General features: G+C 43.8%; 1 protein-coding gene across 2 annotated transcripts; it reads left to right on the plus strand.

The window, feature by feature from the left end:
- Positions 1 to 27: 27 nt before the first annotated feature.
- On the plus strand, positions 28 to 27,903 carry ghra (growth hormone receptor a). 2 transcript variants are annotated; one of them, XM_037482607.2, is made up of 10 exons: positions 28 to 395; positions 9,753 to 9,868; positions 18,186 to 18,315; positions 18,423 to 18,592; positions 19,724 to 19,902; positions 20,516 to 20,669; positions 20,800 to 20,890; positions 21,052 to 21,121; positions 22,777 to 22,997; positions 23,087 to 27,903. In XM_037482607.2, the coding sequence occupies exons 2-10, from the start codon at positions 9,757 to 9,759 to the stop codon at positions 23,841 to 23,843; spliced, it is 1,884 nt and encodes a 627-aa protein (XP_037338504.2). In that variant the 5' UTR covers positions 28 to 395; positions 9,753 to 9,756; the 3' UTR covers positions 23,844 to 27,903. The 2 variants fall into 2 exon arrangements, with proteins under 2 accessions (XP_037338504.2, XP_062418187.1); XM_062562203.1 differs by lacking the exon at positions 28 to 395 and adding an exon at positions 2,423 to 2,552.
- The last annotated feature ends 13 nt before the right edge of the window (positions 27,904 to 27,916 follow it).

The following is a 27,916-nucleotide window of genomic DNA, read 5'->3' on the forward strand; positions in this document are numbered from 1 at the left end:
AGCAGATTGGATTGCTAGCGGATGAGGGCGCTTCACCGCCATTAGAAACACACACATAGACACACAAACACGTCTGCGCACACACGCACACACACACACACGCACATACACACTGACTCTCAGCTGCGTAGCGCGTGTAGTTGTGGAAGTGGGTACATGATGGACTGAGTTGCAGATAAGACTGAAAATATTCAGCCCGAAAGCCACGCAGAGCTGATTATTCGATGATCGGATGCTCTGGAAAGCCCGATCGCACCGATCAGACTGGACCGAGCAGGCTGCTGTGAAGAGGCAGGACTTTTCGGGCTCGTTCCTCGGGCTGGCTATCAGATGAAGTTCTGAAAAGTCGATCAGCATTGTCTTTGCGGCGTTTTAAGCGCAAGACTTCAAAATAAGTAAGTACATTTGCGTTTTGGTTTCTCTAAAAAAAAAACTGCGCGCGTTACGCACGATCAGAGAAACTTTGCTAAAAATAATTTGCAGCACATTTGTTCTGTGGGGTTTTTTTGGGGGGGGGGGGGGGGGGGACTCGGGGCTCAGGCTGCTTGTTGCAAAATATCTTTGACCAAGCATAAATATTTAGTACACCGCGTGTACTGCAAGCTGTCCTGCTCTCGCGTTACTGTGACATAAACTTCGAGTTGGTCCAGGGTTCTGCTGCAGACCTTCACGGATGTGTCCTAAAGGGCGTACCGATAGCCACGTTATGCCGAGAGAGGGACACAAACATCTGTCTGGAATGGACACAACGTTGAACATGCTGGCTCAATGAAACCCTGCAATGAAGGTGGTACAGCTGGAACATCTGCCCAGATGGACGTCACCATAGGCCCACGCTCCCCTCAGGGAACATTATTTATTTTTTACAGTAGGAGTGCAACCATAGAGATTATCAATGGTCTTTTTTTTCAAAAACTGTTTTAATTTAATTATCAGCAAATGTAGGAGTGTTAATGAAAAGTTTCCAGACTTAGTGATGCCTTGACTCATCAACAGCCCCAAACATAAAGGAGTTCATCTGCATTTTTCTTCCTGTTGTAGTTCGTTAGATTGCTTAAGAAAACGTTTTTACCGCACCAATGGGTACCATTACCTTTTATTTCCACAAGTCCATCTGTTGTTTCTCCAGATTGTCGCTTTGATCCAAATCCTATCAAACATCGGTACCAAATGCTTTGCGATTTGGATTGGGTCAAATTTAGGGGAAAATAATAAACAATCCCCAACACTGTGGGACATTGTAAATATCAAATACCAATTTCCTCTTTCCCTTTCCCCGCATGTGTGGATGATACACACTAAATACGAGAAAAAAAAAAGTTGAGCCATATTCAATATGTGTTACTGTTCCATCAGATGAAGCACGATGCCTAATGGCAGCCATTACAGCAGCGTCCAGGTACAGCTGGTACGCACTAGCAGACGAGGCGAGTCATTCTCGGTCACATTCAACACTAAGTACAGCTGTTTGGTTTCCCTGAGTGCCGTCAGAACATTTCGATTTAATTCACATCGGCTCTGTCTTCTGTGATGCTGGTTTTCTGGGCAGGACTTGGGTGCAAATTAAAAAAAGTTTGTTGCTGAACGCTCAAGACTTAGACTTTTCTTTGTGGTTCTGCGCAGAGTTCAACTCTCAAGCACTGGATGTGTTTCATTTATTTGAACCCGATTAGTTCACGTGTGACGGTCCATTCTTTCAATTCACTGTGGAAAAAAGACCCAACGGAGACAAAAGGAAGATTGTTGTGCTGATGTCGAGCAGAGGAGACAACAGAGAAGAAAAGTTAGATTCAGGCTAGAATCTGGCTTGAGAGCAATTATTTGAGAAATCTTTGTCAGACTGTTGCATGCCCGTGCGTGCTGACATGCACACATGGGACGAAGCACGCCGTCTTTCCCCAAAGCTACGTTTTAAGATGTGTGTCTCTGTCTGTTACTGCTGGTCCCAGGCTCCTGCTTGCACTTTCTACCTTTCTTGCTCTCGCTCCGTTACACACACTTGATTTTTACACACACGTGCCTGCATTCACGTGCATGCACGTACATGCGCGTCAATGCACACACACACACACACACACACACAGCTTTCACTCGGTTAACGCAACGCACACAGACGCACACAGACATACAGTGTAGTCTGATTCGCAGATGTGTGTCGTGCTTCCAGTACTCCAGTACAGCTAATGCTCATGCCAGTGTGCTGACTCTGAGTTTTCCACTCTCTCTCTCTCTCTCTCTCTCTCTCTCTCTTATGAAATAAGAGTAGGAGACATTAGAGCACTTCCAGTAGCCAGATCTGAATGCCTGAGCGCGCTCACAGGGACACGGGTGAAAAGTGTGTCCTGTGCATGCGTGTAGGGCCCCTTCCTTCTCCACAAACACATGTCCATACTCATCCCACCACTGGTCACGGCATTTATGTGAATTTACCACCAGTCGAGGGTCTATGGGGAGCAGCTGGCTTGAGCTGCGAGCTTTCTGGCCCTGCCTCCTTTGCCTGTGTGGACTCTTCCTCACCAGTCTGTGGTCTGACGTGCAGGCTCAAGTCTGTGGTATGTTTACTCCCAGTTTGTTTATTTTAAAGGAAGAGGTGATAGTGGTGGAGCCTAGAAAATCTATTTGCATGATACTTGTGTAATTATTGAGAGGCCAAACGGTGGACCTTGGACTGCTTTGCGAATATTTTTGAAATGATCCCAATGTTTCTGCAACCATATTTTTAATGTAATGTTTAATGTGTATAATGCAGCCATGAAACCCTGCCTTGTTGAGACAGTGATTCAATATAGGGTTCACTGATTGGTGCTAGGTGCTCGGAGGTCTATGTGCGTACAATCAAGGAAAGGCATTATGTTTGCATTCATTTGTCGAAGTTGTGGTTATTACACAAAGCCCTTTTTTATGTTGACATCTTCGAGATCCTTCACTGGCTGCACACCAGAAGAGGGAGCGGTTTTCACTTATAACTACGATTTTCAAAACAGTGCCTATCTCGTCAAAACACAACGCACAATTTACACCATCGGATCATATCAAATTTTGGCACTGTTTGGCCGACACACACACACACACACACACACACACACACACACACACACACACACACACAACACGGTTCATCTGGTCCAACACTGCTGTGCCCAATCTAAAACTTTGACTTTGATCACTCCTACTGGTCGTCTTTGATTGAGTATTTGAATGAGTAAACTGTCCGTCAACACACAAAAGTGTTTTGCACACTAATGAAAATAATAATTTCCCTTCACTTTGTGAAAGCAATAAATGAATCCCAGCTGCTCCGTATGTGCCATGTCGAAGTGTCCCTGAGCAAGACACCTAACCCCTAATCGCTCCCAAGGCAAAATGTTAACCATGGGTGGAAATGCAATGCATGTCGCTTTGGATAAACGCGTCAGCTAAATGACATGTAATGTAATGTAATAACAGCCTCAACAAATTGTTTTTCAAGGGTTGCATTTTGCACTGCAAATCAGAAAAGAGCATATTCAAAATAAAATACCATTTATAGCCAGGTGATTTGGGGGGAAAAAACAGACAGGATGAATTACAGTTTTTTTTTTTAAAACTAAATACACATCTTTGAAAACAGGTGTGTCGCTGCTCTCTTAACCCTCCATTGTTGCTGAAAGCGGGACGACAGTCTGTGGTTGCTTATAGTGGCAGTGCTTCGCCTCGGTTTGTCTGTCCGCTGGTACGAGATCGCTTACCTATGTGCGTCTGCGCACGTGTCCGTGTGTGCACACACGTGTGTCGGGGGGGGCGGAAGCGCCGTGCCCAGCGAGGAATGGACAATTGTCTGAGTAAACATGGCTGAAGGGCTGCTGTATTTTCAGTACGTCAGAGTTTTGGCAAAACATAAAGCGCCGTGTGGAACTGCTGTTTTTGTTGCACAGCAGACATTGTTTGGCATTTCGAGACCCGAGCTAAGTGTCAGTATAATTGTGCGTTATGGGTCATTTTAGTGTGTTGGCGGTGGAAACGAATACTGCAAGCACAGTGGCTCAACATCAAGTCTTCTCGGTAAGATTTTGAGTGTGTATCTATGCGCTTTCTTTTGGGACGGCAACGCTGGCTCCAGCACATGCTAGCTAACATAGCACGTTTCACCCAAAGGCCTGTTTCCTTCCGGCATCACGCTCACATGGGCTTTACTCCGCGATTGTAGTTTGTCTTTAGATTATCTTTGGCTTAACTTTTTTTTTTTTTTGTCTCGTTCCTTGAAATCTAACAGTGAATAGATATTTTTATGAAGTCATTCAGACACTGGTTCCCGAAGCAATTAACAGGGTTATACTGAATTGATTAATACCATTCTTTAATTTTAATTAAACTCCGAGCACTAGCACATTTGTAGTGAAAGAGAGACCGTAATGAATGAAAGGTAGGGAATAAAATACATAATGAAGAGTTTACAGTGAGTGAGCAAAAGCTCAAGAGTGCTCTAATGTGAGGCTTCACATTCAAATTAATTCATTCAAACACTTGATACATTTAGCTGCCAGTCTTACAATGAGTTTTTCTTTTTAGGCCCTTAAGATATACTTCTCGACAACAGTGGTTTTGTTGTATGACACATTCTATAAGATGAGTTGCAGAATTAAGTCAATTGCCATGCATGTCTAGGCGGCAACCTAGGATTGAAAAAGTGAAATGCAGAGGATGTTCAATTAGTATATTAGGACAAAGCATGGTTCTTTTGGGCTTGCTTGAGTTGTGATGTGGCTCGGGTGTGTTCACTGTTCATAAAAGCTAATTGTTACAACGTCTTGCCCATAAATGTCTTCATCAGCTTTTGATTATAACTCTACTCTCTCATATAACTTCATTAGATTGGCATCGGCCGAAAAGACTTCTCTGTCTGCTTTGACGCATACATTTCACAATTTTTTTTTTATTTTTATACTTTCATCTCGGAAAGCTAGAAATGGCACAGTGTCTTCACAAGACATAATTGCAATATCTTTTTGCAGCGTCTGACTCCAGCTGAGGAGCTCTGTCCTGGTTGTTTTTACCAAAACTCATTGTGAGTATAGAGCTGGTCCATCAAAGCCATAATCCCATTCAAATCCCATTCACGGATGTGTTTCTATAATCGTGTTAATGAATTTGCCTCACACTAGGTAAGCATCTTGGTGGATGGTCATTTCTAGATTGTTTTTTTTTCTAGATGTTAAGCATAGAGCCTGTGTGGTATTTTTACAATGGTTTGCTGAGTTTCTGCATGCATGGTTAAGGTCTGACAAACCGGTTGGATCTATTTTAGAGCCAACATAATCATATCATAGATGATTACAGGCATTTCTGAAATACCGGACTAGTGCAATATTGTCCCTTTGCACTATAAATGCATCCAGCCATTCAATCATTCATCCACAATGTATAAAACGTGACACTGTCACCTATACTCTAACATTTCATTTAGCTCACGCTTTTATTCAAAGCAACTTCCAATAAGTGCATTCAACCAAGAGGGTGATGACCCATCACAACAAGAATCAAGAAAGTACCGTTTCTTCAAAAAAGTCAAAGTGCTATAAGTAAGGGCCATCTTAAGTGTTAGTAAAGTGCTACCTACTCCAGGTGTTTTCACCTGATGTTCAACATGAATCTCTTATTTACCTCATACGCTTCATAAAAAACATTTCAAAGCTTCAGCAGTGGTCTTGTAACAAATTAGAAATACAAGTAAAGCCGTTATTTATTGTTGGACTTAAAAAGTTTTAGTGTACCCAGAGTCTATAGAAAAAGTTAGTGTCCACCAGCTGTGCAGAGAGATGATGAATGTGGGATAAAGACAGAATAGCAGAGTCAGAGCAATCACTCCCCAGTCTTTCTGCTTTTTCTTTGAAAAAACCTTAAGATAAACTTTGGCTTACAACATCAATCTGTCTGCGTGTGCGTGTGTGCGCGTGTGCGTGCGTGTGCGCGAGGGGGTGGGGGCCAATTCTACAGCTATGGACGAAGCAAACACAGAGATGATGTGACCTCTCACCCCATAACCTTTTATTTCCTTTGGCTTCAATCTCACACCATAACCCCATCTACTCCTAGAAGCCTATCCCTCTTTTGACAGCTCCCTTTGTCCGCAGATGATCAATTCAGAATTGAGGAAACATGGGACAGGCGGGCTGCTGATGGTGGGGGTGCCAAATCTAGTGTGTGTGTGTGTGTGTGTGTGTGTGTATTTTAGGGCAGAGGTAGTGGGTGGAGGTTTGACCACTGAGGCCTTAAATGTTTACCAAGTGGACCCCAGGAGGCCTGAGCTGAGCCTCCCTCTTTTTTGATTGGCCATGGTGGCCTTCTCGCGAGTCTGAGAGCTCGCACTGGCCCAGTGGAGGAGTGGAATGGGGGAGAAACATGCAGGAGATGAAAAAGCACCAGCCATGCCAGAGAATGAAGGCCTGAGACTAATGCTGGGATTAACATGAAGCCACATATTGGAGTGGAGGGACTGTTTGACCCCCCCCCGCCCCCCCCCGCCCCCTCGTCATAATACCTTGAAGAAAAATCTGTTTCAAAAGTGCTGATAATAAGGCTGATAAGTTCACTGTGATGATGGCCCTTTAGCTAAGAGTGAAGAGAGGTTTTAAATCAAGATTCCAAATGACAGATTACCCAAACTAGAAGGAGAGTGTATGACAGGATCCGATGAAGCAATAATTGATCGTAAATGGAAGATTTTAAATGGACCAGATGCACCCGGTGTCATTCATTCTTGCATAACTATAACTTGGCCATTTATAGCTTCTGATACTTGGAGTTGGTCCCCACACACACACACACACACACACACAGTCACTCAGGCACACACACTTATGACTGCACGTTGTTGGACTAAAATGAGAAATATGTATAATATTATACACACACAAGTCCAGTTTTACAAATTACAAGTAACAAATTTACATTTAGCAAAGATGTTGAGATTATCTTTACGTTGCATAGGTTTTGTTGTAGTTGCATTTTGCACATCTGTCATTTTCAAAGCTGCATAGCCTTCACACAGGGTCGCAGGGGGGCTGTAGTCAATCCCAGCAAACGACGGGGTACACCCTGGAGTGCTCACCCTGTCAATCGCAGGGCTCACATGGAAACAAACAAGCATTCACACTCACATCCTCACACCTTTTTAGAGTCACCAATTCACCTAATCCCCAGAGCACAGTCTTTGACTGTGGGAGGAAGCCCAGGTACCTGAAGGGACCCCACGCAGACACGGGGAGAACATGCAGACTCCACACAGGAAGGCCGCTGAGTGGACACAAAGCCAGGACCATCTTGCTGTGAGGCGACAGTGTTAACCACCAAATGTTCTTGTTTTCAACAACTACCGGTGATTTGAACGCTCATGGGAACCTTTAAATATGCATTCATGTGCAACTTGGTCTGGCTAAACTCGCCACGCTTGTCAGCCATAAATAAATGCGCATTGGCTGGCTTCAATGCCCAGCAGTTGTTCTCTACGTGCGAGAATGTTGTGAAATAGTCAGTTTGCCGTACTATTTTCTAGGCACAGCTAACTGTTTTCCATATATCAAAAAAAAAAACTACTGACGAATTTCATAAGCTGTATTACTCACTGTCAGAGTACATCAGACCAGGGAATAATATGGCCACAGTTGCACTGAAAAACACCCTCAACGTTTTGGTTTGCTGGCTGCTAGGCAGCTGTAAATAGCCACGGGTGCGGACTGAAAGTTTGGCCTATATTTAGAGGTTGGACTTCACTTGTGAGTTGGCAAGAACATTTTATTGACAACAGTTCTTGTCTCTGTTTTTCTATGTCAGAACATACATCAATAGTTTTAATTGTAGGTAAAAGACCCAGATGAGCGAGGCATGCACTTCACAGGTCTAAAGGTTTTTAGTGGAATCTTTGAGTATCATTTGGAGGAGTCAATGTTCCTTTTGAAGTGGTACATTGACATCTTTCTAAATTCTCACAGCTCAACGATTGCACACCAAATGTCAAATACTACTATTCATTGCTCTACTAATACTGTAAGAGTTCATTCTGAAAGCTAGTTGGCGCTGTTGGCGGGCATTTAGAGGTGAGAGGGAAAAGTTAAAGTGAGAAGAAGAGGCAGAGGTGGTTCAAGAAGACTCTGGGCTTACTGTGAGTTGAGTGATATATAAAAACCCTGTGGGACATGAATGATTTCATGAGCATACACCCACGTCGCTTACAATACTGTATGTACAGATTTGGCATTGGAGTATTTTGTTATGGATCAACTTTATTTTGCTTTGAGCAGCTAAAAAGTGCAATATTTACCTTGGAAAGTGGTAAAGACCAAAACAAAGTTTAAAAAATGTGTGCAGCAAACGTGACTGAATGATAATGTTGGCACATATCTCTTGGATAAGCAAAGGTTTCCCAATAATTTCCCCAACATCACAGGCCATATAGAAGAAGCGGCCATTTTGTTTGGGAGCAGGATTTTTTTGCAACCTCAAGTAACATGAGACGGGAACAAAATGTGACAATAAAGGTTGGTGAGCAACTGAGAAAGTTAAACAGAGACAATTCCGAGAGCGGACAATGCTTTGGTAGCGCCCTGTCCTGACATATCACATATTTTGGATGTGTTGTGTTGTGTTCACAGCTTGTTTCTGCTGCCCCCAAGTTGCCATAAGAATCCATACAGGTTTAATATTACTATTACTATTATTTTGTTTTTCTTTCTAAAGACTAAATCTTCAAAGCAATGAGTTTAGACACTGTTGTTTAATTGTTAATGTTATTTTAAACACAAAACTACTCCCATCTTGGAGGCCGAATTTCAACGGGGTGGATAATGTTGAACCAGTGACTCTTCCTGCTGACCTCGTGCACTTTGCTCTCAACTCTCCAGCATTTTACGGCTCCCCACATTTAGCCACAACGTTTTCAAACCAATATTAGGGACATAGCGGTGGTCCTCTGCAGACTGTGTGCCACGCAGGGTAACCTTAGATGTTGAGATGGAAGTAGCCTAGCAGCTAGCTTAGCCTAGCAGCTAGCTTAGCCTTAGCCATGCTTTAAGTGGTCCTTTTCGCCCCCCTTCTGTTTAACACGTGGAGTAATTCCTCTGCACAGTTCTCCGCTGGCGTTTCCGCGGTCAACTTTCGGTGTATATATACTGTATATATATAATAAAATATATTGTTGCCTTAATCTCGGCCACATTAATGGCAGAGATGTGTTTATGTTGACAGCGCTATTATTTAGAAACCAGAGTGGTGTAAAATGGACTTGAGTAACGTTTCAAAATATTGTGATGATTAGAAGTTGATTTATGCAACTCTTTAATTCATGTTCGATGGCCGTCATGAGTTCTGCTTCTGTCTCAATCTTTCTGTTTCTTAACCTACAGTCTATATTTTTAATTATATGTCTGATTAGAATCAAGTCCAATGACCATACATTTCAAATGGGCATGACTGAGAAATATTTTTTAAGAAAAAAGAAAAAAATCTTTCTTGGACATTACGCAAACGAATAACACATAGCGCTTACATTTCACATACACTAGCTGAAAATAAATGGTAAAAAAATGGTACCGACCCACAATGTAATGCTCTCAGGGCACAGAGCAAGAAGGAGAGAAAAAAAAAGAGGGAGCGAGCCAGAGAGTAGTGAGGAAAGGAGGCGGTTTTTCACATGGGCATGTCATCATTGAGTTCAACTGATAATTATATTCCCTGTGTCCCTGTCCTTTGCTCATTCTCCCCTCTGTCTCTCTCTGCAGCATCATGGCTCTCTTGTCCTCCAATCTCCTGTTTCCTCTCCTTATGTCCTCCCTGGATTGGCTGTCCACTCCGGGAAATGGGTTTTTCATGGCCCGGCACGACGTGACATCACCAGGTAGGCTTATTTGTGGGTTTTTTGTTTCTTTTCAAAGGGGAAAATCAAGCAGAAGTAACCGACTGATGCAAGGCAATTATCATCCTTCAGCTTATTAAGCTCTCTCCATGGTGTTCTTCGAACATTAACGTGATCCAGGTCCTGCGAGGACCACGCTGTTGACACTCGTTATCATGTCTGATGTCAGACACCAGTTGCAGCACGCCGTGTTTGCGCGGATACATGTGGAAAGGTTCAGCGTTGAGCAAACGCCGCTCTTTCCTGGTTTGGCTTGTCAAACAGTCTGGTGATCAATAGTGCTAGGGTAAATATATGGTTGGAGCTTCGCTGTCAAAGTCCAGGGACAGGATGGCGCAGGATGTTCAGCCAGCCAGTCCAGCTGCCATTGAACCATTTGAAATAATAAGGTGAAAGAAGGCTGCGGCTGAGTAAACGGGCCAAACAAGCAGGTTTGCATATGATTCGAAACCCAACGGGCCGCCAAGATGTCCTTTACCGCTTAATATCCACAATCGATCATTGCTTACGAAATTGAGGGTACATAGCCCTGTGGTGATTCGGCACCTTCTTGTGATAGTTGCAGGCGAAAGCAGCTCCGCCGAAAATAATTTAGACGCTAGATCATCATGATTTAGAGCAGTTTCAGCTCCCAAGAAGGAATTAATACTGCTGTTGACTTTGTTAAGTCTTGTCTTTAACCTTTGAAACAGCTGTGTGGCTGTTGAGTTCTGCTACGGAGGTTTCTTTATTGGGGATGACAGCAACACTTTTCAATGAAAACCTTTTTCAAGGTTGCTTGATGCTATGTGAGTGGTTCCTACCTACAAATTCAGAAAATTGACAATCAGCAGGAATTTATTTGTATTTAAATGGTTCATTATGGTAAAAATGACATAAACAAATGTGATCAGCATGCCCTTGTGACATCAATTAGATACAATCAAACATAAAGTAGACCTGAAACAATTCCTGATCACATCATTTGTAAAGTAAATACATAAATTCCCTCTATAACTTGGGCCTTTGTAGCCTCTGATACTTGGAATTTGTCCACACACACAATTACTCAGACACACACTTAAAACTGCACGTTGTTGTTGATGGACTGAAATGAGAAATATGTTACACTGTGTTATAGATTAGTTATAGATTATATTCACAACTCCAGTTTTTCAAACTTAAATTTTGCAAAGGTGTGTGTGTTTGTGCGTCTACTCGTAATTGCCATTCGTAAGCGAGCCAGATGTCATTGGACAGGGACATACAAAAGATCCAAACATGCCTGGCGGGTCGACACAGCACCCACAGCCAGAACCACGCACGTTACCTGGAGGAACGGCTGTGTGACCCGACTCCGATGGAGGCCTCATGCACTTGATCCCTGGCTCCTCCTGTCCACGTGCACATGGGCAAGAACCTGAAGCCCAAGTTTCTCCCCAGGGTGCTACACCGCAGCTCACGGAGCGCTTTGGAGTGCCAAATCTCATGTCTATACCTGTATCTTTGTGAGACTTTTACTAAAGATTTATCACGAGGTTCCTGCACATGTACTCGGCCTGTGTGAAGGATTTGTCTCAGCCCTTCATTTGCATCGGCACAATATATTCCTTTTAATTGGATGCACAGAAATTGAGATTTGATGTTGCTTTATCTGGCTCAAACGAGGAGAACGTTGTTACTTGAGTGTCAAGGGACTTTCGTGTCACTCTCTGAATGTGAGTCTTCTCCTACACCCAACTCAATGGTTATGTTGCTTAAAGCCAACTTCAGGTAAAGACGGTATATTTTGAAAAGATACTATGCATGTAACGAGTGAAAAGTGATAGGCCGTGTCCGTCTTGTCCCAAACTGATTGTAGATCACTGACCGAGCGTCAGCTTGTTGAGAGTTGGGTGTGTGAAAAAAGGGTTCATTTTCTAATTTGTTATTATCTGGCTCAAACTCAAAAACAAATAATGTCCTTGAGCGGGACAATGAACCACTACAATGAACCACTATCTATACAAGACAAATAGTTCAGCTTGCCTTTTCTGGTTTTATTTGGGTTTAGTGAAAACCAGCTGGGAATTTCACCACCGCCATCCACTGGAAAAGGCCAATTCCTCTTGTCTTCTTCTGCCTCGTCCATGATGGACATTATCATGTTTTGTGTTAAAGCCTCACTCGGTCCATGAAGGCCATTGTGTAGTCTGTATTTTTCTCGGCTGCATCGATCGGGGAATCAGGGAAGGAGTCAAAGCTTCACCAGTTGAGGAAAATAAATGACTCAGTGCACTGAAGTTTGAGAACATTGGTTCAATTATTGTGAGCTGTGAACATATTGTTCTTTGCGCTCTCCAGCTTTAAGTGCTTTTCCGAGTGGAAGAAAAAAAAAGATCACGTCTCAGACATTGTGGTTTTCAAACAAATCTCCTCTTCTTTTAAACCATTGACTGAAGTGATGTCTGCATGAACATACTGTAAGCATTCCTATTTAGTAGATCAGGGTGATCATGGTTCATGGATGGAATTCTGACTATACGTTTATGACTGAGATTTCTATCATAAGATCTTTGTTATTGCTAAGAACTTTGGTCATTGGTAAATGGACTTGTACTTGTACAGCGCTTTTCTAGTCTTCCGACCACTCAAAGCGCTTTAACACTACATGACATCATTCACCCATTCACACACTGATGGCAGAACCCACCATACACTGTGGCACCTGCCCATCAGTAACTAACATGGAGAGAGGAGAGTCTCGGTCAAGTGATTTGGGAGTTTAGTAGGTATAGCAAAGGGAGAACAACACCTCAAAATGGGAGTGTCCCGATAATATACTCCAACAAGCATGTTGGAACATGTGTATACAATAGAAGCAGCCAGTGATATCCATGCAAAACAGATGGGTCTCTGTGGCTCTACTTTAAGTCAATTAGTTCAGAGCTCCACGTCTCTGCTCTTGGGCCTTTCGGCGTCACAGCCTGCAGCCGATGTCTATATCTCTAGCGTCAAGCTACTTTTCTGATAAGCTCCCGGACAAAGAGCCAGGTCCAACTCCTTAAATATTTACAATGGCCTCTGTATGCTTCTTCCTGGACAACCGTTAAAACATCTTTAAACACAAAGCAGCCACTGACTGCATGAGCAAACTCACGCAGCCTGTGCCAGCATCAACTCCAACCTGACGCACGCTTTTCTACCCTTTAAACAGCCCGTCTACGACCCACCGCTCTATTTCCCAGGCACATCTAGGTTGCGGAAATTCCTCCATTTTGTTGAGTACTACCGAGTAACCCAAGACATTGTATTTTGGTGTGGTTTTACACCCCTTTTTTTTGTTCCATTTAATCTTTCCTGCATTTTTTGAGTGTTTCATTTTTTTTTTCCTGCAGCATTTCTGTGTCCACTGTCGAGCCAGCCACATAACAAGCCCAGAGTAGAGGTTTGGAGACGCTCGTATGTATTTAACGGCTTACCAAAGCGATTACAGGCGCTGGTAGTCGTTTGTCTCGAGCTGTCCTTGTGCACACGCGGTCCTTTTCCTTCCCCTAAAACCTTTGCTGAGCATCTGTTTGTCTCTCGGGAGAACTGCTCCTCGGGCCCCGAGTCTGATGAGGTGGTAACCAGCGGTTAACAGTATGGAGGGTTGATTTGTACACACAACCTAACGTTGCATCTACTTTAAACACGAGCAGTGGGTGTGTTTTTCTCTGTGCAGCGAAGCCGGAGCCTTCCTTGAGATGCTTCTGAAGTTAAACGCTCCAACAATCGTGCATGTAGGAAAAATGTTCCTGGTTTAACAAAAGTGGGCCCTATTGGTGTAATGAAGCCTTTACCTACAGCTTGATATGTCCAATATCATATTCTATAGGAAAAAAAGAAATACTTAACTTAACTCAAAATGATACTGTTCAGATTCTAATGGAAAGTACAGTCCCATTTTTTTTAGAACATGAATCCAAGGAGCACTTGTTCAGAAAGATAATGTAAGTTTAATAAAAGCCTCCTAATAGGAGATGGCTTCGAGATTGGGCGAGTGGAGCGGTGGCTGCAGCTTAGAAGAAATGTCAGGTTTTCAGCATCTCTCAAAACGCTACGCAGCCGTTTTGGACTGATTTCCGAAAGTGGGACGTCCCACCTCATTGTGAGACCGCACAGTCGCCGGGTGGATTTAACACGTTGCTTTGTCCCGTGTGACAAAAAAACGTCTTGACGGCCTGCTGAAGTATCGAAGCTAGCCGAATAGAATAGGTCAGAAAATAAGACGAAACAGAAATGTGGAGCGAGTGTGCCATTGGTATTTACAGGTGTCCAAGCTCGCATGTTATATAACATAACTAAGTCAATACTGGGCCATGATGTCATTAGGGGAGATTAGCATCATTACTTCAGGCCAACATATTGCTGGGAGAAGGAAAAGCTTGCATGGCCGAACACATCAGATCGTTTCTGGAGGACTTCAAAGCCGTGAACACTCACGGGAATCATGAGGATCCGATGGAGCGGCATCTCCTCGCTCTGAGCTCCCACACTTAAAGAAGGAGGAGAAAGCCAAAGGTCCTGTGAGAAAAGGCGGAACGTTTTCGAGGAACCGGACAAAGGAACTTTGATACTCTCTGTCGGTTTTTGTTTTCGAGGTGCAAGTTCAGTGTGGAACTGTTTGTGCAGGTCGGTAGTTATTTATACCACCTGTTTGCATTCCCTTGTTTGTATATTGTTGCAGCCTCTCACCTTTCTCCCTCTCCCTTCTGGCCCACTTCTTGCTCTTTCCGGTTTCCTCCATGGCCCCCTGACTAAACATTTAACCTCCACTCATAAGCGTAATTGGTAGTGGTTTTTATTCAAATTTCACATGAATAAAATACAGAGTCGGAGGCTCGTTGGCTTGATTAAACTCACCTGGCCTTCTAAGCCACGAGGGCTGCCCCATGTGTGACCTTGGCCTCTCCATTCTACGCCCCTGCATTGCTTTCAGTTGGCATAACCTTGAGTGGACTCCATTTTTGTCACATGTCCACGTGAGTTAGTTTGTGACACAAACTAAAGATGAGACTAAAGTTGGGTGGCTGGTGAACTAGCCCTGTGACTCTCTGGCTTAAGAACACTTGGCTACTTTGATGGGAGAAGAGCTGATGGCCGCTGCGGACACTGACCGACTTCACTTAGTGGTGCAGCTCTAAATCGGCCTGTGTAAATCCCGGCCACCGAGCGACCGGAGAGAGACCCAGAACTGCCAGGGACCACCTGTCCGCAGGCCACCAGCTCACTTGGGAGGGATGAATTTAAGTTGCTACATCGCTATCTCTTTGATTTCCCCCTCCGTGTAGCTCCAATGCGGTCAGCAGAGACTCATTTGGGATATAAAGAAAATCCACATTCGCCTTTTACAATATTTCCTTCTAGTCCGTGCATTTTCTCTTCTTCTCATCATCTAAGACACGTTCCCTGTGGGAAAACCGAAGAGAGCTAACCAAACAATGTTTTTGCCTTTCATGTGTTGGAGGTTACATTTCCCTGTTAATTTGAGACTTCCAGGGTCAATTCAGCTGTGTGTGTAATTATGTTTACACTGTCAGAGGAGAGCAGAGTACGAGTCGAGAGTTAACGGACTGAGAACAACAAGTTCTACTGTTCACAAGCCGTGTGTGTGTTCTTTTCAAGCGTAGGGCAATTCAAATCAATTACGTGCTAATAGCACGATGAAAAGTCACTCAATGTCCATATAGCTAGGGTTAATGCTAGTGTGTATTGTTTTTGTGCTGTTTTTTGACAGTGAGAAACACGTAAAATCACTTTGTAAAACCCCAAAACTGTAGATGCAGTGTCATGGTTTATTTTATTTACGTTAACCAGCCCTGTTTCTAAATAGTGGTGAACTGCGTGATAATGAATCCCCTCCAGGGACTGAAATTTCTCTCGATAAACCAGTTCATGACGGACTGCAAAAATATTAAAACCCTACAGTAAGAAAAGGGCTAGATCTGCACATTCTCTCTTCTCTTCTCTCTCTTCCTGCTCCTTCTTACTGTGCGCATCTCCTCACTCCCTCTCGCATCCCTTTAACACTTTAATCACCTCAACACCAGCTTAAATCTGCAAATGAGATGGAAATGCAATAAGGCGCAGGCCGAGAGCCTCGTTTTCCGACACATTTCATACGGCCGTCGAGCATTTCACAACAAGGTAACACGTCGCACCTTTCTCCCTGTATTCCTGCTGCTTTTTGCCCGTTTGCCAGCTGGAAGAAGAGAATTTTAGTGGATTTTAAACCTTAATGGCTGAAGCTGATTCAGAGGTAGATAAGTGCTTTCCTAGCTCCCCTCCACGGCCTGATGAAGACAGGACGTGAAGCTAAGAGCTGTTTATCAGCCCCAGACAAACACAGCCCTCAAGGGCCGACAGACAAATATAGACAGACAGGATGAGCACACACACACAATTAAGTTTCTTCTTGGAGACGAAAGCTTTCAACGGCTGATCATTTTATGGCTGCTGGCAGGCACGGGCAGGATTTAGCTTTCCATTGCTGAAAGGGGGTATGTATTAGTAGAAAATGGGGGAGCGAGGCCCTGCTACAAAATTACCAGGCAGGACTTTGCCCCGTGGCCTTGAAAGCCAGTCACAACTTGAAGACTTCAGGCTTATTTCTTTTTATCTTTTTTTTTTTTTTTTTTTTTTTTTACAGAACTTCACAGGGTTAAGCATCGTCATATCAGGGTAGAGTGAGAGAGTAAGATGACAGGATTAGAAAATGAGGGTTAAGGGGGAACGCTGAGAGAAAGGGGAGAATTGGACACTCCAGATGTTTACCTCTGGCAGACGTCAGACTGACGAGCAGCCACAGCCCTGCTTTAAATAAAAAAATTTAAAAAACTTTACCGTTTGATCTTTCCAAGTGAAGGCCTATTCTTCTTCTCTGAATTTAACTTTCAAAACAATCGCTGTGCAAGGTGAAAAAAAAGTGTGAGTTGCCTGAAATATTACCTTACCATGACACCCATTTAACCCAAAGACCTTCATAACAAAGGCGTTATTTCACTTTTTATGTAATCTGTCCTGCTGCAATGCTAAGCACTCCTTTGCATCCAGTGTCAGCAGTACGCTCTTTGATGGTCGCAGCTGGAATTTGTTGAATGGGGGAGGTGAGGCCCAGATGAAATAGCAAAGCTCTGGGAACCAAGACAGAAGATGAAGGGAGGGAGGGAAGGTGGGAAGCGGGGAGGGAGGGTTGAGAGCTCCAGGCCCAATGCCGTAGGAATGCAATGAATTGTGAGGCCGTAATGGCATCAAATTCTTATTTGTTCGGAGGGTTTGTTGTGGTTGTTGTTGTGTGTGGTTGATGTTAATCTGGGATGCATGATAGCCCGTTGTGTGTATTTGTGCAGATATCGTATGCATGCACATAGCGTGTATTCAACGCTATTTAATGTTGAGATATTGCTCTTAATGCCCACAAAACCAAAAAACGATTGCATGAAGATGGCCTGCATTTGGCCAGCAGTGCTGTTCTTGCTGCCCCCGTGTTGTGAAGCATGTTTATGTTTCCGGGGTCGGGTGGGTGATTTATGCTGCAGCAAGCGCTGCAGGCGAGCGAGTATAGACAAAATCGATGATGCCTTTCACGTGGCTTATTTATGATTGTAGCCAACTCTGGGACTCTCATTGATGAATGTGAAAATAGCCTCCGATCGGAGAGGAAGCGGGTGGCGTGGGGATTGGTGATGAAAAGCGACAGGGGTGCAGAGGGAGAGGTGAACAGGGCTGAGTTAGGACCTTGGGGCAGGGCAGATGAGAAATGGTCAATAGGTGCAGGAGTGGATAGAGTTAAAAGGTACAAAGGCACAGAGACTGAGATTTGATGCAGCCCATAACTGTCTTCCAATGGGTTGATTTTCTACCCACAGATGTACAGGGAGCTGAAATTCATTTTAGAGTAACACAAGATGCAGCAGCAGAAAGCGTCATTCCCTTGCTGCAGGGCTATCATCATGGCGGCTGGGTACTACAGGAAACTCTTAACCCCCATGACTAAAAAAAACACAATGCTACTGCAATGCACTGTGTATGTCCAATTATGTTACTAGTAATGAATAAGGTGTTGGGCTTGTGTATTGGAAAAATATATTTAAATATCATTTAGATTGGGTTGCAGCTTGCTAGTGTGACAAAATTAGACGACTATCACGGTTTCAGGGGGAGTGGGAAAAGACAGTGTTGGGTTTAATTAGGTTTAATAAAACCTTTAAAAAAAACAGAGATTTGATAGATCAGCCTAACGCAGCCTTCTGTTTGTCCTGCCTCTCATCCTACCTTTCTTTCTCTCGCTGCCTTCTAGCTCCCCTGGAGCCTCACATCACCGAGTGCATGTCAAGAGACCAGGTGACATTCCAATGCTGGTGGAGTCCGGGCAACTTCCACAACCTGTCTTCTCCTGGAGCGCTCAGACTCTTCTACATTAAGATAGAGTGAGTGTGGTGGCCACAGTGTCATCTTTTTTCGGATCAGCGTGTGCATACGTGAGTTTAACGCAAAGGGTAACCGTTTCGCTCCATCCTTGTTTCCCGCCCTCTAGATCTCCCCCCAGCGAATGGAAGGAGTGTCCAGAGTATGTTCATTCGAATCGGGAGTGCTTCTTCGACACCGACCACACGTCCATTTGGGTGACTTACTGCACGCAGCTCCGCGCCCTGAACAACATCACCTATTACAACGAGGAGGACTGCTTCCGCGTGGAGAATATCGGTTGGTAAAGACATTTCTGCATTGAGTCCAACGTTTTTTGTTTTTTTTTACGACTCGTTCAAATCCATTTGGGTGGTTCTACCTCAATTTAATATTTAGCAAAGCACGTTTTCTCAAAACAATTTCTTTCAAACCTATGTGGAAGTTGCTGCGCTGGTCATTGTCAAACCTTGCTCAGTGAATAATTCAAATGGCGAGAAGACATACGCTGTGGGACAGCAGAAAACGGGCAAAGCAAGTATAATAGATCACTTTTCGCTGCTGCCGGCAAATGTCCCATGCCTGTCAATACCACAGGGAGTGTCAGATACCCAGTGTTTACATAGTGAATGTTTTGTCTGATGGCCTTTATTTGACAGGATCTGTACCAAACCCTGAGAGATACTGCGGTATCACATGATATTTGTCATATCTTTGCTGATTAGTCTTCAGGCGGATCATCTCTCCGCGTGTGCACACATTGATTATCAGCATGTTGTTAAAGCTAACTTTTGGACGTTGCCCTCTGCTGAAGCCACGGCAAAGATGTTGGACGTTCAGTAAGTTTGTGAATATTTAAGGATGATCCTTAACCAGCCCCGTCCAGTCCCAACATCAGGCCAAAAGTTATTTGTTTGTATTCAACATATTTGCATTAAATGGATTCACTTTTCTCCCTGTTTGACTGCTGCCTCAAGCCAAAATATGAAATCTTTATTCAATATATATTTTAATCTAAGCCAAGGGCCATGCATTTTTTTGGGACACACAATTTTAATGATCTTGTTGCTTTACATCCAGTTTCATCCTCAAACCAATCTTTACATGTTGAGCGCCACAGCTGGAAAGGCCTAGACTAGCACAGTTGTTATTTAACATGTTTTTTTAACTAAACAATATTGTACCGTGGAGTATAATGTATAAATAATGTCTACTATGCAATTATTATTTTTTTTTTCAATTTCAAAATGTTGGCCCATGATGCTAACATAGTGACGTCCACTACACTGTAGACCTTTACAGTTTGTTTGTTCATCTGCACATAATCAAGTGCATTGAAAGCAAGTCTTACTTAATTATGATTTTGATATACAATTTTCATAAACGTAATATATTTATGAGTGAAACTGACCTTTTCTCTTTCCCTGGCAGTACGTCCTGACCCACCAGTGTCTCTGAACTGGACCCTGCTCAACATAAGTCGCTCGGGGCTAAACTATGATGTCATGGTCAACTGGGAGGCCCCGCCCTCTGCCGACGTCAACACGGGCTGGATGCGCATTGAATACGAGATCCAGTACACAGCGACAAATTCCACCAAATGGGAAGCAGTAAGTCTTCTCTCTACTTGCTCCCAAATGATTCCCTCCTCTTTCCCAAATGCAGACACATAGCGGTACCACATAGCGGTAACACACGAGAACACGCAACTTAAAGCGTCTCAAAAGGCACCATGTGCTCAGGCACGAGCCGACACATGCAAACACTCATGCACTCTCTTTAAAGTAAATTGTAGGCAGGTCAAACAGACACAGTGTCGTGTTTCCCTTTCCCCTCCCCCTCCCCTGAACTTGTGAGGGTGAAATGCAGAGTAGCTTTGTTGGCGAGGCAATGGAAGCCAGAGCAAGGCCCTCTGGGAAAACACAGCCTCTCTGAAGGAAGTGAAGGGAGGGATCTGTAGGTCAGAGGCCATGGGACCTTGCTCAGGCTCGTATTTAGTAATGCGGGGCCATCCAGTCTGACAAATGCAGCCCTGGTAACTGTTTTAAAGCCTTCCATTGTGACAGTAGGTCCTCTGTTTAATGGATCTGAAATAACTCAACTATTTTACTTTGGGAGAAGTTATATTCTTTGGCAAAACTAAACCTATACGTCTTCTTTCCTGATAAAAAAAAGCTGAACCCTTTTGTTTTTATTCTCTCTCTTCCATGTGTTGTACATTAGGTGGAGATGCAGACGCAAACCCAGCGGACAATCTACGGTCTCCGCACAGGAACAGAGTACGAATTGCACATCCGCAGCAGGATGCCGGGCTTCGTTAGGTTTGGAGAGTTCAGCGACTCCATCTTCATCCATGTGGTGAAGGCTCCCGTCAAAGGTGAGATCAGCCAATCAGTCTGTAGTCATTTGCAAAAAGGTAATAAAGAGTTGGGCCTGGTCTGGGTCAGACCGATGGAGTGAACCATCATTGGTGATGACGACGGGATGTGTTTCATGCTGTCTTGCAGAGTCTACTTTTCCGCTCACCCTAGTTCTCGTTTTCGGAATCACCGGCATCATCATACTGGTCATGACTGTTGTTGTCTTTCTGCAGGAAAGGTATGAGCGGACTCTTTCTCACTCTTTCATGCATCTAAACCAATAGCGTGGATGCCACATTCAAACCTCTACTGCTTAACAATGACAGTTATGACACACACACACAAATACTGTGAACCAATTATCTTCATCATGTCAACCCCTTCTCCTCACTGTTACAGATTGATGATGATTCTGTTGCCGCCGGTTCCTGCACCCAAAATTAAAGGCATCGATCCAGAGCTGTTGAAGGTACATTAATGTCTGTGTTGTTATTATTGTCTGGGATTGCTCTCACCCATAAGCAACCCTCACATACACATTGGCATCCCATTGGCAGTCCTAAAGATACCAAGGATGCTGTATGTTTTTGGCAGTTCAAATCAGTGTCCCCATTATCCACCAGATAGGCCCTGACAAGTTTCATCTGAAACATGTTCAACTTGGGTTAATGTTATGCATTCGTGTTAAATATTGCATTTCTTTCACTCGCATTAATGAAATACTGGTCGTTCATGTCAATGAATCAAATTGCTCCAAACACGACATTGCAAAAATATGTTAAGGAATTCCCGGCATCCAATAAATAGATTAGATAGATTTTTTTTTTATTCCATAAAGTAGTTATATTAAGTGTAGTATTAAATGTATTATAGTTTTGATGAAGAACAGACAAATCTAGGTTTCAGTTGTCTGAGGCCTATTCAGCCACCTAATCATCACACCACTTACTATACCTTTCCCGTCCTGTTCATCATCTTTTTCAACCAACAAATAAAGGCGTAAACAATTTCAAAGCAAACAGGTCCTCTGGTTTGCGTGTAAGTAAACGAGGATAAGAGTTCACGGGGTAACGATGTGAAGAGGCTCTTAGTTCAGCATTGTGTTGTGGGTGTGTTATTGACAGAGGATGTGGGCATTTACCGGGCTGCCGGTGTGCTGTTTACAAAAGTTCCTCTCCCTTGAACACTGGGGGAAAGAGTGCTTATAGGAATAAGGACAACAACAAAGCTGCTATTGCATGCTTAAATCTGAAACACAATGCACCAGGGCCGGAGTGGGATTCATCTTTGGCCCGGTGGGGGGGGAAAGAGTCTCGTGCCTCAAACCGGCCCAGCTTATTTAACAATCTATTTCACTGGAGATAACAAGTTATAGTCATGACCTGGTTGATCAGAGTGTTTTTTTAGCACATAATAAGCCCACAAAACAAAGCTATTCGGCAGCTTAGTCAGGAACCAAATGAGACAAAACAACATAATAAGGACTTGACCGCCTTCACAGTCTCATTGTGTATTTGCCTCATGCAGGCTTGTTGAACTTCTATTATATTCTGATGTAAGCTCTTTACTTTGGTGATCAGAGTGTGGTCGTCAGCATGTTGTCCTAAAGTACCATGCTGTTGTTTTTTTGCAAAAATCCCAAATTCAGTGTGAAAATCTCTTAGGTTTTTGTCCAAGGAACCAGTGCAAAGCTCTAGGGCTGGCCTACAAACACTTCCTATTATAATGACCCCACATGGATCAATTATTTAAGTACACATTTAAATAAAAAAAAAATCAATTTGCATCTACATTTTCACTTGTTTTCTCAGGTGTTTTAAAATGTAAATGGAAGTCTTTTTTCAGCCCGGCTGAACAGCGGACCATTCAAATGCAATACAAACAATTGAACTGTATTATATATTTCTGCAAGCAGTATTTAAGTCACACTTATTAAGCATTTGCAAATTAAAATTCAAACAGCATTTGACATTTCATTTCCTGGGCAACACTGGGCAATATTCAAATGTTAATGTGAATTGAAAAAATATTATTACTTATTTCCAATTGTGCAAGCAGGATTTAAGTCAAAATTAGAAATAAATGAATTGATGAGTCATCCTTCATCCTGATTGCTTCATGCAGAAAGGGAAGCTGGACGAGCTGAACTTCATTCTGAGTGGTGGAGGTATCGGCAGCCTACCCACTTATGCAACAGATTTCTACCAAGACGAGCCATGGGTGGAGTTCATCGAGGTGGATGCTGAGGATGCAGGCACTGGGGAGAAGGAGGACACCCAGAGGCTCCTGGACGTGTCCCAACCCGTTGGCCACCACATGAACACAGGCTTCTCCAATGCCGTGAGGTACTGTGCAGATGGTCACGTACGGCAATGACTTCACGCCGCTGAATGCCGTTTATTTTTGTGAAATCTTCTTTTTGGCTCTCCCCCAGCTTCCCCGACAATGACTCGGGGCGGGCCAGCTCTTATGACCCAGATCTGCCGGACCAGGACGCGCTGTTGCTGATGGCCACCTTGCTGCCGGGCCAACCCGAGGACGGAGAAACCTCCCCCGAAGTGGTGAAAACGGCCCCGGCTCCAGAGAGGCTCCTCATCCGTACCCAAACCGCAGGGCCCCAGACTTGGATCCACACAGACTTCTATGCCCAAGTCAGCAATGTGATGCCCACCGGGGGGGTGGTGCTGTCTCCTGGCCAGCAACTTAGAAGCCAGGAGAGCACCTCTGGCACGGAGGAAGGAACACAAAAGGGAAAAGAGCACAAAGGCAGCGAGGATAGCGAGGAAGAAAAGGAGAAGGAGGAGCAGTTTCAGCTGCTCGTAGTGGATCCTGAAGGAGGCAGGCAGGCTTCAGAGAGCGACGCCCCACAGATGTTTGCCCCCCCCAGCTCCCCCATGCCTGGTGAGGGTTATCAAACCATACCCCCCCAGCTAGCGGAGACTCAACCTGCAGCCAGAGCAGGGGACAACCAATCCCCTTACATTCTTCCAGACCCTCCCCAATCCCAGGTCTTTGCACGGGTTGCGGACTACACAGTGGTACAGGAGTTGAACAGTCAGCACAGTCTGCTCCTCAACCCGCCTCCCCGCGAGTCTCCCCCCGCCTGCCGGCCACAGCACCCACTCAAAGCCCTGCCCGCCATGCCTGTGGGGTACATCACCCCGGACCTGCTGGGGAGCCTCTCTCCGTGAAAATGCCAACGCCGGCGGGCCTTTTTTAGGTGTAAGAATGATCGACCAGGACGTCCCCACGCAGTCACAAGTTTCTCACTGATTCCCGCCGCAAACCAAATAACTCGTGCGGGTGGTTTTTTTTTTTTTTTTTTTTGAGGGTGCCAAATTTGAGACGAGAAAACGCCGCCGTCGATAACGGAACCACCGCAAAACCAAACGACACACTTTGCTGGATTTCTTTGACACGCGCACATAAAAGGCCAACGTTGTGATCGTAACGCATCAAAGAGCATTAGCCTCGCCGCTACTCTGGATCGCATTCGCTGATATCGTTAAGAGCAAACGGCACTGTTGAAGTATTAATCTCACGGACGGACGTCAGTGTGTGAGCGGGAGGAGACGAGCACGTTCTGGCCGTGTTTTTTTTTTCCGCACACCGCTCTGAGAAGAAGCCCCTGTTGATCCTTCTTGCTGGTAGAGATGCTTTGCCGCTCGATTGTGGCTTAGTTTGTATTTTTATCTCGTATTCAGTGATTGAAGTAGAAATCGGCCACAAAATAGAGTAAAAAAACACTAGTATGCAGTTTTACCTTGCATTCCTGGCTCCATTTTGTTTAAGGCTGGTCATATTTTCATGAAATTTAGATTATATGATGTCAAGATATTTTTCTCTATTTTTCTACTGCCACAATAGTGTTTAAAAGAAGAACAACTTTTAACAACTGAAAAAGTAACGTTCAATAGAAATGCAGACACACACTCAGACATGAGTGGGATACAACTATATCATCTATTTCCTTCCTTGGGGGATATTTAATGAAGGAAATAAAAGGTAATTTCACAAAAACGTATTTATGTAACGTGTTAAATATTCTGGAATGATTGAAAACAGCCCAGCATTGACCTCCTCATTCTACATTCACACAGCGAGGACAACTGCAGCACTGAATAGTGCTTATTTAGGAGAATTTGGTCGGATTCATTCGCAGCCGGGAGCCGCTCGGCTCCAACAGCGCTGCGGTACCCCGAGCACCAACAAGTGCCTTTTCTTAGGGGCCCATTGACATAGTTGTTCAATAGAAGGGACGATAAACACACCTGTTGCATTTCACCCTGTGATAGCAGCAACCTCTGTAACCAGCAGCCACCCCTAGTGGCTCGACTGAAACCTCAATGAGCGAGCTCTCTCCCTGGGAGTTGTATTCTTCTCCTGTTGCACTGCTATTGCAGGGACAGCATCTGGAACAAGTAGAAAGACTGTGAAAGTAGGTAAGAGCTGTAGTAAGCTAACATTTTATACGTGTTATCTGCCGAGTACACTCGGCAACTTGTGCCTATCGATAGTGTTAAAAAGCTTTCCGTTCATGTGCCATGGCATGCTTATGTGATTAGGATTTATGCGTTATTGTACTATGCGTAGATGGATAGGTGTAAAGCCTCCACTAAACTAAAAACCTGCACATACACTAGCACAGCCTACACACACGCACTACACTGCAAGTTTACCTTTGTTGTGTTTTCATTTGGCCTCCATGACGTGATCATGGCTGAATTTTGTCAAAGCTAATAGTTTACTTCTGTAACCGTGTTGGTGTCACATCACTCTTGTAAAAACTGACTTACCAAAAATGCTGATCAGGGCTGTTGATGACAGACTTTGAGTTCCACTTTCTGGTTTAATTTAATCTTTAAGAGTTATGCATTGATTACTTTGCCTCGCAGCAATCAAAAACTGGGGCAGAGTCCGTTGCTCACTCAAATATTTAGTCCCGATCAATTGTAATGTAAAGCGCTCTGGGTTAGGTGTGCAGGTGAGTGGGTGGCATGGGTGACACCCTCTATCAAGGTTCTCCTCTTATACATTTTTTTATTCTCACCACAAAGGCTTTGATAACCAACGCGGCTGCACAGCATAACGTACACAAAAGCTATACAAGCTTTGGCTCGAGGAGGTTACCCGATGCTTCAATGGCAAACATAGAATTCCCCTCACGGCGAGTATACGATTGATTTAAAAGGATCGTTATTGAATAACGTCAAAGCAGCCTCCGAATGAACACATCGCAACAACAAAAAAACACATTTCAGCACGCAAAAGGAAATGCGTCATGCCGCTGAATCACGTCGCTCTGGATTCACCCTTGAGATAAGCGGGCTAAGCGGATGGAATAGGTCGTTAGTAATGGACAATCCCTTAATGAAGAGAGACAGGGCGAGAGCCATGAAACGGCTTTAGAAAATATTAAACTGTGAATGTCAAGAGATGTGGGCCATTTCTCTGCTTCTGTCCCTCGGTCGGTGTTCTGTTCCTGCCGCCTCGTGTTGAGGTTTCCAGCGAGCCGATGCTGTTGCAGAAATGTCTTAATATATTATATTCACACTAAAAAAAAGTCAAACTATATATACATATATGTAAATTTCTATTATGTTGTTATTGTTACTAATCCAAATACAGTATATTGCTGCTCGGTACACGTAAAGACATGTGAAAACATGCTAATTGGATGATGCTGGTATCTGAGAATGGGAGAAGTGGGAGAGCACGGTTTGGTTCAAGCGTTTGTTCCATTATCAGTAGCAACAGAAGGGCAGCTTTGCCCCAAAGTCCACATGTAATACGGTCCACACCACAGATGCCCATCCAACATTGGGTGTTGAAGGCTCTCTGTGTACATGAAGGAAGATGGGAGAACGTTAGACAATAAAGATGAAGGCACTGCTAAGGTGCCGTTTCAGGTAATTGTGAATGTTTGGAAACTGGAATATGCGATCACATCTTTGAGGGAAAATTGGCCAAAACAAAAGAAAGTTACATCACTGAAAGAGATATATATTTTTAAAAACCAACCGCGCAGAAGATAAATCAGGATGTGTATGTTTTCATTTTATTTTAAGGATTGCTGTACAAGTGTGTACTACATTGTGTCTGCAAATGTGTTTGCCAGTACAAAATGGGCTCTTTATTAACCTAGTGTAAAAGTTTGCAACTACTATTTCTAGCTTATAAATGTTACAGACACTTTAGAGCAAGCACTTTGTACGCAAACACATATATTGATGTATGATTTAGTATTCTGATTTGGGATTTTGGACTGAATCAAGTCCAAAACCTACATGTTTTTTTTTTTTAAACCGCATTATCGTCTCGTTGTTTTTATTCAGCACAATAATCAGACAATGTGGAAACTTCAATAAGCTTTGCGTCCGAAAGAGCTAATGCGACATATTTTACCAGATTGGTTGAATTATGTTCATCGATGGAGTATTTAATGTTTGCTGTAAGATTTGTGGTTACCAGGAGCAGGTCGACCTCGCCTTTTATGAAGTCAGAGTGAAATATTTACACTGCAAAATGACACTTGCAGTTATCTGACTTTGTGATTTCAGCATTTCTTATTGGCAAAATGCATTTGAAGGGGCTACAGTGTTTCATTTGGGCGTCTTTGTGTTTTTTTTGTTTGTTGTTTGCGTTGGTTCCAGGTTGGCTTTGGTCACTCTGTGAGAGCCTGGAAGACATCTTGAGAGCCTGAATTTGTACCGGTTGCAACTCTTCGTTGTAGAGTTCCCAGTCTGACATCTTTTGGGTTGTCGGCAAAATGTTTTAATTCATGGCCTGAGTGCTGCTGGTGGCTTTTTCTATGACAATGTTGAGTGGCTCCACTCTCTGTGTGCTATTTATTTGGTCTGCTTACAGTCCTCAGATCACCTGCCCACTCATCTAACCACAGCGAGTGGCAGCTTCAGCGTGTACTGTTATTCTCCAACGTGTGGCATCTAAGCTCGGAAAGCTGCAAAAATTTGGAAACGGCTTGCATTGCATTGCAGGCATGTGTGTGTGTGTGTGTGTGTGTGCGCGTGTGTGTTAGCTTGCATCGGCTTCATTCTTTTCCCCATATTTTCAGCATCTTGGAGCCACCGTCGTTGTCTTTTGGCTGCGGTTAAACTCGAGGCCGAGAAATGTGTTGATCTTCTGATGATTTGTATTTTTTGTTGTTACCCGTTGAGCCTCTCTGGTGTTGTATGTGTGATCGATGAGCTTTCAATAAGTTACACAATAAACATATATACAGCATCTTAATCATCTTGTGCAT

This window comes from Pungitius pungitius, chromosome 5 (genome assembly GCF_949316345.1).
Source record: "Pungitius pungitius chromosome 5, fPunPun2.1, whole genome shotgun sequence".
NCBI lineage: Eukaryota > Metazoa > Chordata > Actinopteri > Perciformes > Gasterosteidae > Pungitius > Pungitius pungitius.

Excerpts from the sequence above, each read along its gene's own strand:
- ghra (XM_037482607.2), top strand. The coding sequence starts at position 9,757 with ATGGCTCTCTTGTCCTCCAATCTCCTGTTTCCTCTCCTTATGTCCTCC. Across the intron at positions 20,891-21,051 it reads GTTGTCTTTCTGCAGGAAAG|ATTGATGATGATTCTGTTGC; the intron begins GTATGAGCGGAC and ends TCACTGTTACAG. Across the intron at positions 21,122-22,776 it reads TCGATCCAGAGCTGTTGAAG|AAAGGGAAGCTGGACGAGCT; the intron begins GTACATTAATGT and ends TGCTTCATGCAG.